Source organism: Berghia stephanieae, chromosome 2, assembly GCF_034508935.2.
Source record: "Berghia stephanieae isolate SIO BIC M18660-M18661 chromosome 2, UCSD_Bste_1.3, whole genome shotgun sequence".
NCBI lineage: Eukaryota > Metazoa > Mollusca > Gastropoda > Nudibranchia > Aeolidiidae > Berghia > Berghia stephanieae.
In genome coordinates this window covers 100,185,956-100,199,861 of record NC_088361.1, presented here as the reverse complement: position 1 = coordinate 100,199,861, position 13,906 = coordinate 100,185,956, and the positions used below count along the sequence as shown (strand labels likewise).

The 13,906-nt window shown below is 35.3% G+C and overlaps 2 protein-coding genes across 3 annotated transcripts in view; one reads left to right on the top strand and one right to left on the bottom strand.

Moving 5' to 3' along the window:
- Positions 1 to 315: 315 nt before the first annotated feature.
- The window catches only part of LOC144966042 (major facilitator superfamily domain-containing protein 3-like), a 20,581-nt gene continuing 6,990 nt past the window's right edge, over positions 316 to 13,906 (top strand). Inside the window, exons 1-4 of one of the 2 annotated variants that reach the window (XM_078902043.1) lie at positions 316 to 435; positions 5,350 to 6,227; positions 8,363 to 8,504; positions 13,565 to 13,671. In XM_078902043.1, the coding sequence (XP_078758169.1) occupies positions 5,450 to 6,227; positions 8,363 to 8,504; positions 13,565 to 13,671 (1,027 nt within the window). In that variant the 5' untranslated portion in view covers positions 316 to 435; positions 5,350 to 5,449. Of the gene's footprint in view, positions 521 to 5,349; positions 6,228 to 8,362; positions 8,505 to 13,564; positions 13,672 to 13,906 lie in introns of both variants that reach the window. The other variant, XM_078902044.1, reaches the window with a different exon arrangement.
- LOC144964066 (uncharacterized) lies at positions 866 to 1,213 on the bottom strand. The gene has a single exon (XM_078898006.1). It carries the CDS (start codon positions 1,211 to 1,213, stop codon positions 866 to 868), a length of 348 nt encoding a protein of 115 aa, XP_078754132.1.

The window sequence follows — 13,906 nt, the reverse complement described above, 5'->3', positions numbered from 1 at the left end:
TCCTTTTCAGAGTCGGATCTATGTACAAAACGAATCTCCCGCTTGCATCTACAAAAACCCCTATTTTTCCTTTCGTTTTCGCAATATTTGATGATCTCCCTTGGTTTTGTTTGGAATGACGGTTTGAAAGTTTGAATACATCCTTTGTAGTTTACGTCTTATCCAAATAATCTAGTTTATTTTTAAAATATAGCTTGATTTGCAATACATTTAGGCTATAAAGGAAATAGGCAAAATAAAACAGCAATAGATAGGAATTATATGATATCTATGCAATCCGAAGATACAGCTTTTACAAGAGTAACCCCCCTTCATACTATCAGCCAACTGCTGAGTAAAACGTAAACAAAACACTGATGAATGTCGGCGTTTGCTTTTGATCGTTATAGAACTTTTCTCATATTCCTATTCTAAACAGTAAATTTATCAATTTGAGTAAGATGCAGCCTTTCATTTCCAATAGCTAATCGTCAATTTAAGTTAGATAAAATGCCCGGTTTTGAAACGTGAAAGTGAAGCAGTAAGTCAGTAAGGCTGTCATTATTGAAATTCCCAGACACCTGTCTGTCTGGGAATAACGAAAATTGGTTTTCCCCAGACACATGTTAACAAGTGGGCAGAAAGATTTTATGCAAAATGCCAAACTGGACGTGAAAAATACCAAATATTCTGGAAAAAATGCTAGTGGTTATTTGTGTCCCAAAACAGTCAATATCAAGTGATATTTAACACAAGATGAAAGTTAAGTAAGGCTGTCATTATTATCCCCAGGACACCCTGTCGCCGAGTCTTTCCAGTCACTGAATGTCTTGTTCACAACTGATCTAATGCATTTCCCTACCTGATCTTGTGATCAGGGGCTAGCCTACACTACACTTTCTCTACTGATCTTTTGATCATAGCTATTTTGGGTGGGAGGTACTTCTACACTATGCACATAACTTTCCATCACAGCATCTAATCTTTTCTTGAAAGCATTGACACTCGGCGCTTCAACGACATTTGGTGGCAATGCGTTCCAACGTTCAATTACTCTCTGTGTAAAAAAGTTCTGTCGAAGGGTGGTTTTAACTCTGGGTTTCAGAAGTTTATATGAGTGGCCCCTGGTGACTGATTTTTTGTCTACTGTGAACAGCCTATCCTGAGTTGCGTACAGGAAATGTGTGAACTTATAGGTCTCAATCATATCACCTCTCAAATGCCGATAGACCATACTTGGCAGTCCTACTCTTTTCAGGCGCTGAAGGCGGATTTCCACCTAAATGGTAGTTTATCTCCGCCCATCCCCATCACAATTCCTCCTTTTTCAATTATTTTGTTGATAAATAAACAGTGATTTTGAGAATTTCTCAGAAATTTTCCATTGAATTTGCCGTGTCACACATTTTCCTCAAAACCACAAAATCACCATTATGTCTTATGTCATTTTGACACCTGTGCTCAGTCTCGTGAAATTTGGTGACGGTCCCGTATTTATGACATCGGGCCAGACAGAATGGCATCAGATGTCACAATTGACACAGAAGACCAGTGGTGTTCTTTGATTAGCTAGTTGATGGTTGAAGGGGAAGGGAGGGACAAATGTGACCCTCCGCCTCGAAGCGGTATTAAGTCGGGATTTGGAAAACGAAGAAAACTGGTTTTAAAGTGGAAATGGTCAAAATTATCAAATTTCAGTTTCTGGTTGTTTCAGAAACTACAAAAGTATAAATGGATTGTTTCAAAAATTTGTATGTACATTATTAAATGTATAATCTAAGCTCCTGCCAAATATCATCATTCTCGTCAAATTTTCAATGCCCGTATCTAAGGAGTTATTTTTGCCCATTGATTTGACTGTGCGTGAAAACGGTGCCTCACTTCAAAGTCGATTTTCTCAAAAACTTGGTTTTCACACTCTCCCTACTTCAAACGGTCAATATCGGCAATGAATAATCAGAATTGTATAAATTTGGTGATATCCCAAAAACCGAAAATTGAAAAATCCTACTGAATACCGTTTCAAGGCGGAGGGTCACAAATGGGTCTGGATTTTTTCTTCTCTGTTGTAGATACCTATTGCCTTTTTAATCTCTCTCTCTCTCTATCTCTCTCTCTCTCCCTCTCTCTCTCTCTCTCTCTCTCTCTCTCTCTCTCTCTCACTCTTCTCTCTCTCTCATCCCTATCTCTCTCTCTCTCTCTCTCTCTCTCTCTCTCTCTCTCTCTCTCTCTCTCTCTCTCTCTCTTTTTTTTTCTTTTTTTTTATCCTCTTCTTTCCCTTTGCCTTTCTTTTTATTTCTATTTTCTTTTTTTTTTTCAAAATATAGAATTCATAGGATCAATACATAAATTATTCTGATAGAGAAGTCTCTCCTCCCCCCTCCTCTCTCTCTCTCTCTCTCTCTCTCTCTCTCTCTCTCTCTCTCTCTCTCTCTCTCTCTCTCTCTCTCTCTCTCTCTCTCTCTCTCTCTCTCTATCTGTTTCTCCATTTCCATTAAATCGTCTGGTTATACAGAGATAATATATTATAATAAAGCAATGGTGATTGGCTTAGTTTACTCTTCTTTCTTTTTACCTTTGGACTATGGCTCAAATTTAACCACTAGGTTTCGGTAACAAAGATATTGTAGCCTGCTTTATAAAGTAAAAATCAAAACAAAACAACACTTTCTAGCCTTTTATTTGAATAACATTGTAGGCCTTTAACATGTGGAAAGGACAATTCATTAAATGTTTACAAAAAGTAAATTTATGTCTAATGATAAGAATGGATTTATACTAGTAATAGTAATATATTACAGAACACTAATGCAAAACTATGTTCCTGTTATTTTTACACTTTGCTTGTATTTGATCGATTGACCAAGACATTTTCCTCCTTTATGACAAATTGCTATTATCATCACTGAATAAAAAACACTCACCAAAACCACTACATCAACATCTCTACCACATCTACTATTACAACAACCACCACATCATCATCCCTACCACCACTACTAAAACTACCACCACATCATCTTTCTTATCACAATTACTACAACCACCACTACACAATCATCTCTAAGACCACTACTACTACAACCACCACCACATCAACCCTACTACCACTACTACAACCACCACCACATCATCACCCTACCACCACTAGTACTACAACCACCATCACATCATCATCTCTAAGACCACTACTACTACAATCACCACCACATCATCATCCCTACCACCACTACCTTATCATACCTACCGCCACTCCTACAACAACCACCACCACATCATCATTCCTACCTCAACTACCACTACATCCACCACCACATCATCACCCTACCACCACTAGTACTACAACCACCATCACATCATCATCTCTAAGACCACTACTACTACAATCACCACCACATCATCATCCCTACCACCACTACCTCATCATACCTACCGCCACTCCTACAACAACCACCACCACACCATCATCCCTACCACCACTACTACTACAACTACCACCACATCATCATTCCTACCTCAACTACCACTACAACCACCACCACATCATCACCCTACCACCACTAGTACTACAACCACCATCACATCATCATCTCTAAGACCACTACTACTACAATCACCACCACATCATCATCCCTACCACCACTACCTCATCATACCTACCGCCACTCCTACAACAACCACCACCACACCATCATCCCTACCACCACTACAACTACAACCACCACCACATCATCATTCCTACCTCAACTACCACTACAACCACCACCACATCATCATCCCTACCACCACTACTACTACAACCACCACAACATCATCCCTACCACCACATCATCATTCCTACCACAGCTACTACAACAATCACCACAACATCATGGGTCATGATCTTCACTTTGAAAAATTTCCTCCTTTTTTGTGACCAGTCATTCTCACCCCTGAAGTTATTCCCAGACACATATTTGAAACTCTGCTCTTTTAAACAATTATCAACATTACAGAATATGGAATGTTTCCAAATGCACATAGAAATAAGGAAAGTTAATAAAATATCTCTATAAAAACATAAAATTGACCAACATTAAATCAGTTGTTACTACATATACACAATATGCGTCGACTTCAAAGTGGGTGTCATGGCCAAATGGTTTAGTCGTCTGCCCTGGAAGTTTTACCAGAATCGACGTTACGGGTTCAAATCCTGGGGATAATCACAGCGATGAAAGTAAATAGTGATCAAATGTCAAATCCAGCTTTTTTTAAAATTTTATTTTAAAGCAAATGGATTAATGAAATTTTTTTTGTCACTTTGAACTGAAACGTCAAACTGGCAATTCACCTTCTTTTTTCAATCAGCAAGTCTTTTTGCTCTGTATGATTTTTTGCAAGTTTGAGCCAGCAGCACTAGACCGTATTGTACGCCGCTGATAGGTCTATAATTACAGCATCAGTTTGCCTTTTCCGTTCAAACCCTGGTTTATAAGGGCAATGACCTGCTGCGTTGTGTACCTCCGCTGCCTGAAGCCAGCCTGCTCAGATGTCAGGGCTGTGTCTAGGACCAGCCCCCATCAGTTCAGTAACACACGCTCCAGAAGTTTGTACAGGCAACCCAGAAGTGATATGGGTCTGTAACTGTCAGCCTCCGTTGCCGGTTTCCCTGGCTATAGGTTGGCAACTATCTTAGCATGCTTCCACACTTGTGGAAGCTTTCCTTTTGCAAAGATGTCACATTGCCTCTGCCATCGAATGCAGCAGTGTTTGACTAGACAGCCGGCTGCTTTGCCATTGAAATTGATAGCTGGATGTGACCATTACAAATAGTAGTGTGGAGCCTGGGATGGCCGAAGCCATTTGGGCACTGGGTTGGATCAGACCCTGTCACATATCTGGGCAGGTCGTTCATGGTACCTGCATATCGGCTGAAGATCTGGGATGGTCTAGTGACATTTAACCAGAATTACACCTTTGCATCTTGATATGCCTCAAGCACCCCCACTATCATTCAAGACAGTGATTAGGGGCGAATTAGATGTCACATTTGCTTTGCCGATTATTGTTTACTTAGCTGCAGTTATGTAGCTGGGTCTCTTAGTCTTAGGATCAAGAAAATATAAAGTTGAATTTTTAACACTTTTATAATGTTTGAATCACGGAACTCACTTTTATTTTTTATTTCATTATATTTTGTTGTGAATCAAATTTTTTTTTTTTTTAATGATCTTTTATACAAAGTGAATGATTATATAAATTTCATCTGTATTTTGTCTAGAATGTACTTTTGCTAATTTATTTTTGTATACAATATACTGTAAATGTATTATTTTTCTGTTTCTTGATCAAATTAAATACTCAAATTCTAAACTCATATCATTTCAGGTTATCTACCATCAAGATTTTGGCATTTGTTGACATTTGCAATATGGAGACAAGTTGAAATTAATAGGCCTACATTATTCCCCACATCGTAGATATCAAAATGTTTCAGACTAATGTAGGTGGAAGTTTGGGAATTCATCGTTTTATTGTTTTCTACCTGTTGTATTTTGTTCAAGGTATTCCCTATGGATTGCAAACCAGATATCTTCCTATTCTATTCCGAGTAAACGGTATGGACCTGGCTCAAGTTGGACTGTTTAAATTATTGATGATGCCTTGGTTGTTCAAACCACTGTGGGCTTTGCTCGTTGACAATTATTTTACTCGAAAATTTTGGCTGAATGCCAGCCTTTTGACACTTTGCATATTATGTGTCCTGTCATCATTTGTCCCTCCAACTTTTGTCTTCCAACTTTCCATTCTCATGTTTTTATTTAATGTTATTACATCTATACAAGACATTGCTTTAGATTCCGTTGTCATAGAATCACTTACACCATCGCTGTTGTCTCAAGGAAATATCGCCCAGGTTGTCGGTTATAAATCGGGTGGCGTATTTTCTGGTGGAGTCTTTTCTTTGCTTAGTGACATTGTGAGCTGGGGAAGTATATTTTTAACTCTTTCTGCAATATATATCTTGGGATTTCTCATAAGTCTTTTATTCCTCAAAGAAGAAAGTGGTGTAGAACATGAAACAAGTCATATTTCTAGTACAAGAATTGATAGCCATACTAATGAACAAGAACCTTCTACAATTTCAAGAGGAGATGATATCAACTCCCCTCAGGAGATTTCTCAATCCAATTGCTATATACTGAGTCTTTTTGAAACCGAAGGAACAATATGGATGGTGATTTTTGCCTTGTTTTACAAAGTAGGTATGTGCATGTAGCTATTATTTATGTAATCTCTTTTTACTGCTTATATTTTATATTGTAAATATTATATTTCATTTGCAGGGTAAGAGATACAAATAGATAAAAGAATTCCCATCTTATTCAGAACCTGTCAGGCGTCCCTTTTATACTAGAACTCTTTGCAATATTTGTCACCACCTATAGCCAGTTGTGTGTGGTAATTTTATATATAATATATATATATATATATATATATATATATATATATATATATATATATATATATATATATATATATATATATATATATATATATATATATATATATATATATATATCTTGGCAATGGCTTTAAACAGGTGCTACGTAATTCCGGAAACGACGAAACTATGACGGTTATGGAAAGTTGGCAGCAGTGGGGAGTGAACCAGGGACTCTGGGAAGTGTACACCAGTGGGAAGAGAACCTGGGACTATGGGAGGAGGCAATCAGAGGGAAATTAACCTGAGACTATGGGAGATGCTTACCAGTAGGAAACGACTGGAAACAACAGCAAATGACCAGAAAGAAGATTCATTCTGTGGAGAGTGAACCTGAAATTACCCGAGGTTGAAAACAGAGAGGAGTGAACCTGGGACCATGGAAAGTGGACACGTTGTGTGAGAGATGTGGATACCAGGGAAGAATAAACCTTGGACTATGGGAGGTGGATAACCAGTGTGGACCGAACTATGAATATGGAAGGTCGGCACCATTGGGGATTATGGGAAGGAGATACCAGAGGAGAATGAATCTAGGACTAGGGGAGATTTCAGAAAAAAGAAGCAACCTTCTGGGTTCACTCGCCTCTGGTGTCCGAATCCCATATTCTGGGCTTCACTCTCCACTAGTATCTACATTTCGTAGTCCCATGTTCTTTTCCTGTTGGTGCCCACCTCCTATAGTCTCAGGTTCATTCACCTCCCTTAGTCCTGACTTCAATTCCCACTGGTAAGCATCTCCCATAGTCTCAGGTTAATTTCCCTCTGATATCCTCTCCCATAGTCCCTGGCTCACTATCGTCATTTCTTTGTTTCCGCTCGCTTCCAGTATTACGGAGCGCCCCCTTGCACATTGTTGCTTGACGTTTTACAGAGACACAGCTGGGTTTTTTGGACCATCCACACTACCATAATAACAATAGGTTGATGGCATTTTAACTCTACTATCAAATTGTCAGATGCAATTTCACAGTTATTGTATAAGTTATTGAACTGCTCTTCAAGTTATTAATCAAGTTATTCAGCTCTGACATACTTTGGATTAATTATCTTGCAAATGACTAGGATCCTATCAAAAGGATAGCGACCACTTGTTACTCTCTGTACATCACTCCAGAAACTGGGATTTACAGCACTTTGGGCCTCAGTTTGTTTTTATATGACTGAAGATAAGACTCTTCTTGTCTATTGTAACACAGTTTCTTTGTGTGTGGGTGTGAGTGTGTGTAATGTGTGGGTAAAGATTTTTTGAGGTGGTCACTGGTCCGGATAAGTGCTCACTTACAGGTGCATGGAAGAATTTTTCGATTGACTGATTGACCCACTGATGATAAGCAATTGCTATATTAACTTCTGAGTGGGAAGCAGTCATTTTTTTCAGGCTAGCAGTAGTAATTAGTTCAGCGCTTTTGTATTTGTAGAGTCTGTTAACAATTACAAAGAAGTGAAAATAAGAACACATTTGACAAAATAATTTGAATCACTGATACTCTGTTTCAGCTATTTTGGTCTGACTGGTTTTTGATGCATACAGTTGAGCTTAGTTAGTTATTGTATTAGATATGTTTTCGACTTGGTTATAATTATAATGCATATCAATCGGTATAAAATTCATTCTTTTCCACTTAAATCAATGTTTTGTAATAGGACAACTCCCATCCCCATTCTCCTCAAAATTGCAATGTCCTTGTTTATGTCCATAATGCCAAAAACACAGCTTATTCCAATGGTCTGGTTTTTGGTGTGTGCATAGTTAATTTCAGATGCTGACAATGTTTCACAATGCAAAGTTTTAAAAAAAATTTTTTTTTCCAAATTGTGTATAATATAATAAATATTCTTGTTTATTTTAAAATAATATTTCATTTTTGCAAAATGACCAATTAATCCTTGCAGGAGAAATGGGTGCTACAAATATGTTCCCAATGTTCATGCTTGACAATGGCATCAGCCCTCACATGACTGGATTTTGGGTAGGATTTTCTGGTCAAATCTTCTCCGTCTTAGGTTCCATTCTTGGGGGATTGATGGATTCCAGGTAAAAAGATAATTGTTAGGAGGATAATCATTTTTCAGTGAATTAATATGCAATTAATTGTGCATAGGTGTAGGTTTTGCCGACATGCAGAATTAAATTTTACTCTAACCTGGTGTACTAGTTAGACCTGTAAATTCTCAGTCAATTAACTGAAATCAGTCAATTTGTCAAATTCAAATATTTAAAAAAAGGAAAGAAAGAAAGAAATAGAAAAAAAAGAAAGAATTCACAAATCGTAGTCGAATGACTGTAAAGTAATTAGGAGTGTTCCACAGCGCTATGCATAGCTCATGGGGACCGTTTATATTAACGATGTATATATTGCCAAGACTAAGCGACGCTTTTTATAAAAGGCGTGTCTGAACACATCCCTGGGTATTTTCACACATCCTTCGTTAAATTATTGTTTCACTTTCCAAACCCGTCGTGATCCCAACTGTAGCCAATTTTAACTGAGCCACCGAGCGATAAATTTCACTGTTTCATCTAAGCCAAAATTGACCACATTTACCTGGCGAGTCTCAAAAGTATGATAAAGTAAATTGCGAATGCCAGAAGTCCGTTATGAAGACACCTTTAAATCGAAAGTTAGGATAGATTGCTACAAACTACAAGCACATTTCGATTGCCTCACGTTGTAAACAAACTGGTTGACCGTTTCTTCACTGATTGAGTACCTGATTATAAGGAACAATGGTAAGTAGCCTAATTAATTCCCGTGCAAATCAGAACGTTTTCTGCCATTGTTTTGCTCAAGCCCAAGCGAGCTTGCTGTTTTGTGGCGATTTACCTTCATTTCGATTCTTTGAATTTTTCCGCTACGCCTGCCGAAGTTTCTTCTTGATAATTCACTTCTACTTAATAATTCAGTGTATTGGCCAGAAGTCATATTTATTTAATTTTTTTTTTCTGTCATTTACTGATTGAAAATCAAGTATGCTCATTGCTACATCATTCTAATGTTCTCACAATAGCTGAGCTGTTCATGGATCGCAGTTCAGACTTGTCGAGCATCGATAAAGATGTGAGGAATAAATTCAATTGGTCATGGCTAGAAGTTAAAGATGATAATGGTGATTATTTTTCTGACTATGTCAAAAAAATTCCAGAGGCAGGAATATGACTGATGAAGTCATCTTTACCTATATGAATGACATGCTTATTTAGCATTCCTTCTACATCAAATTATGGCAGTCATACTTCCAGTAAGAAATAACACCCACTATTTTAATGTATTGTATTTATCACAATCCTCTCCAATGATGCCCTCGCTTTTAAAAAAATAATTGAATCTTCAGTTTGTCGAAGAGTTTCAGTCAATTTTTATAGAGCTCATTTACAGGTCTAACTAGTAATATCCTTTGTTTTAACTAAATTCCCTTTATTCATCCTTCTGAGAAATTTTCTTTCAGGGCCTATGTTAAAGAAATGACTAAGAAGCATTGAGACAAAAGCAGCCATTGAAATACTACAAATGGAGAACCATAGTTTGACACCATTGCACAAGCAGAAATGTATGACATAATTGGCAGCAAGAAAAGGCGGTCCATAATTAATGATATCCTCACATGATCAACGTATTGCTATCACCAACATTACAAGTCCATACCTCTAAAACGATTGATTGCTTGTCGTTGCAACATATTGTTTTACAGGAGATAAAGATAAAGGGAGTAAATCTGACTCATGAATGGACAACACAAAACAAACGCCGTTTCGGTCTTTGGCCTTTTTCAAGTAAACACAAAATACATATATATTTATATTAGATTGTCATAATAATATAGGCGAAAATATGTAAGTGTGTGTTTGTGTGTGTGTGTGTGTGTGTGTGTGTGTGTGTGCGCGCGCAATGGAAGAGAGATAGAGAGCAACAATGAGATTGAGATGACGTAATGATATAAAAACTTTATATATATATATATATATTATATAATTCAAGAATAAGGTGGGGGGGGGGGTTATTGAAGAATACTAGACAGCAATAGTGTTATTAGTGGTCCCCTACCTCCGCTGTTACGATATTGAATTTAAAAAAAAAAAAGGAGAGAGAGAGAAGCACAAAGAGAGAGAGAGAGAGAGAGAGAATGAAAGTGGGAGAACGGGAGTGGAAGGATGCGTTTCACACAGGCGTTTATCACATTCAGTTTAGTTCGCCAGGTAAATCTAGCCAGTCCTTGACTGATACTAGATGATGAGTCATAGCCTTACACTGAAAGAGGGAGACAATTTTGTCGCCGTTTTGATTGATTTTTTCTGAATTTCAAACTAATGTAGTAATGCAGTTATTAAGTGCAGCAAAAACATTTTTATACTATTAAACAGTTTATTAACAGAGTTTTCATTGATTATTTAATCATAATTATGATGGTGTTAAAAAGCAAGAGGGATAACCCATGAAATTGATACATAAATTTAAGTGAATGAAAATTTTACAGAGAATATTTTAAAATGTTCAACACTTTAGATTTTAAAACAAAAGTAATGGAAATGATGTTGAATATCTGTAGAATGTAGACATATAAATTTTATACCAGTAGATTGAGGCGGATTTGAGATATCAGTTCACCTGTATGTAAAAGTAAGGATTTTGAGTAAGGTAAAACTGAAATCCAATCACAGCATTGTCTTAATAGACATTTTTTAATAAACCAGAAACATAGTCAAATGTGATTCACTTATATTTATTCCAGAATCAACGAATGATAAGAATTCCATTAAAAATTGTTATATAAGGACATTCATTTAAAGACAATCAAAACCACTAAGAAAATCTTAAAGATTATTAATAATTTTCATAACCTTATTTAATTATTGAGATTCCTTTACACACCTTCTCTTCTTAAATCCCTGAATCTAAATAATAAAAGTTTATAGCATATGAAAGATAATTTCATCTTCTTTTCTCTGATCCCTCACACTTGATGGTGAAAAGTGTTGGTTTGATATTTTGAATTTTTAAATATTTCTTAAACTTATAATTTTAATATTTATTTCATAAAAAACTTTGATTATTCAAAAGAGCAAAACACAAACTTACCATTTAATGATGTAAACAAAAATAATTGCGTCTTGGTGCTGATCAAAATTAAATATAGAAGCAGAGATGCGAATGCTGATTAAAATAATAAATGAATAAATATAAATAGATAAAATGAGGATGATGATGATGATGATGATAATAATAATAATAATAATAATAATAATAATAATAATAATAATAATAATAATAATAATAATAATAATAATAATATCTAATAATAATAATATCAGTAATAATAATATCAGTAATAATAATAATAATAATAATAATAATAATAATAATAATAATAATAATATCAGTATAATAATAATAATGATAATACTAATAATTATAATAATAATGATAGTACTAATAATAATAATAATAATAATAATAATAATAACAATAACAATGAAAATCTAATCCCGTAAATAAATGATCAATTGGCCAAAATACATATAGAAATACAAAGCCTTAAAAGCCCATTCCACTCATTTAACTGACACTATCTACTGGGCCGTTGCCTCTGGTAAAGGGTCATCGCACGGGCCACATGCCTCATCATTAGAAGTATATTTGGCATGTATATGTAAAAATAATAGAATGAGAAAAAAAAGAATAATAATAATAAAATAATTAGTAAATAAATAAATAAATGGATAAATAAAAAAATAATTAATAAACAAATGAACTCTCTCTCTCTCTCTCTCTCTCTCTCTCTCTCTCTCTCTCTCTCTCTCTCTCTCTCTCTCTCTCTCTCTCTCTCTCTCTCTCTCTCTCTCTCTCTCTCTCTCTCTTTTCCATTGCACACACACACACACACACACATTTACAAATTTTCGCCTATATTATTATGACAATCTAATATAAATATATATGTAATTTGTGTTTACTTGAAAAAGGCCAAAGGCCGAAACATCGTTTGTTTTGTGTTGTTCATTCATGAGTCAGATTTACTCCCTTTATCTTTATTTTCATTTTTTTTTACTCATTTAGGCACCTCTATTTATTAGTTATATTGTTTTACATTTTACTCATGGGTGCTAGTACAAAAACCTCTGCTCCTGAAGATTAGATAGTCTGGATTCCCACCTCTGAAGGCTGTAGTCCTGACTCTCTCTTCTCTATCTCTCACGCACACACACACGCACAAACACACACACATACACTCATCCCCGCATGTGAACACAATCAACTACACGCACACAATGCACTACCAGAATTAAATGGCCAACAATAAACAATAAAACCAACATATGGGAGGTTGTATTTAATATCTTAGTCCTTGACCACCTTACAAAATATTATAATAGTATCTGACATCAACTGCTTACTTTCACCTTAAAGAAGCAACTAGACTAGTAAATTAACTCATATTCAAATATTATTTTTTCATTTCTTTTCGATTTTCTTTCAAGAACAAAATTTTCGTTTTGGGTATTTTATCTTATTTTCTCAGTTTTCCTTATTATCAGAATATAAAAAAGTAACAATCAATGACCCATAAATTGAAGAATCATAGATTCACTTTAAAATGCCTTGGTCCCGGATCGAAGGCATAACTCGACATGCCTATATTAGAAAATCATCTATCTGTAATCTTGTATTCCGGAATTCAAGAATAATCCAGAAAAGTGGCATCCATGAATCCAAGCTTCCAACCATCCGAGCTTTAGTTTTTCTTTAGTTTGGACAAAGCGACATTTGGTTATAACGACATGAAATCATCAATCCTGATTATGTCTTTACAAGAAGGTTGAGTTGTAATGAACATGATATGAAGCAAAGTAACAAGCCAAAACAGAAAAGAGAAGTGTATAGATAAAAAAATAAAAAGATATTCACAAGCTTAATTTTTTGTGCTTCTACGTCTAACCAATAATGAATAATAATGGATTGCTCTTTGCCATGCAAAATGGACGTACGAAATAATTGTATTTTCGTAGGCCTTTTTAAAATAATTCAAATTGCTCTCATAGTTTAGATAATCCTGTAATCTGGAAATTTTGCAGTTTATATATTTGTATTTGTTTTCCAGCCATCTATTTTACAACTTAAAGATTCATATTATACTCAGAGGATTTCTGGTCTTCATCATTTTCCTTGGAATTCTTTTATGGGACTTGTTTGGACATCTAGCATACGGTTTGTATTCATGTGTAGGCAGTAGTGATTTGCAAATTAAGGCATTCAGATAATGTGTCATTCATATTGAATCACTTCAACAATACTTGATTAATATTGTAAAAAGGTGATCGTGTGTGTGTGTGTATATATGTATATATATATATATATATATATATATATATATATATATATATATATATATATATATATATATATATATATATATATATATATATATATATATATATATATA

Bases quoted from the DNA above. Each gene is read 5' to 3' on its own strand.
- LOC144964066 (XM_078898006.1), bottom strand. From the start codon at position 1,213: ATGGTCTATCGGCATTTGAGAGGTGATATGATTGAGACCTATAAGTTC.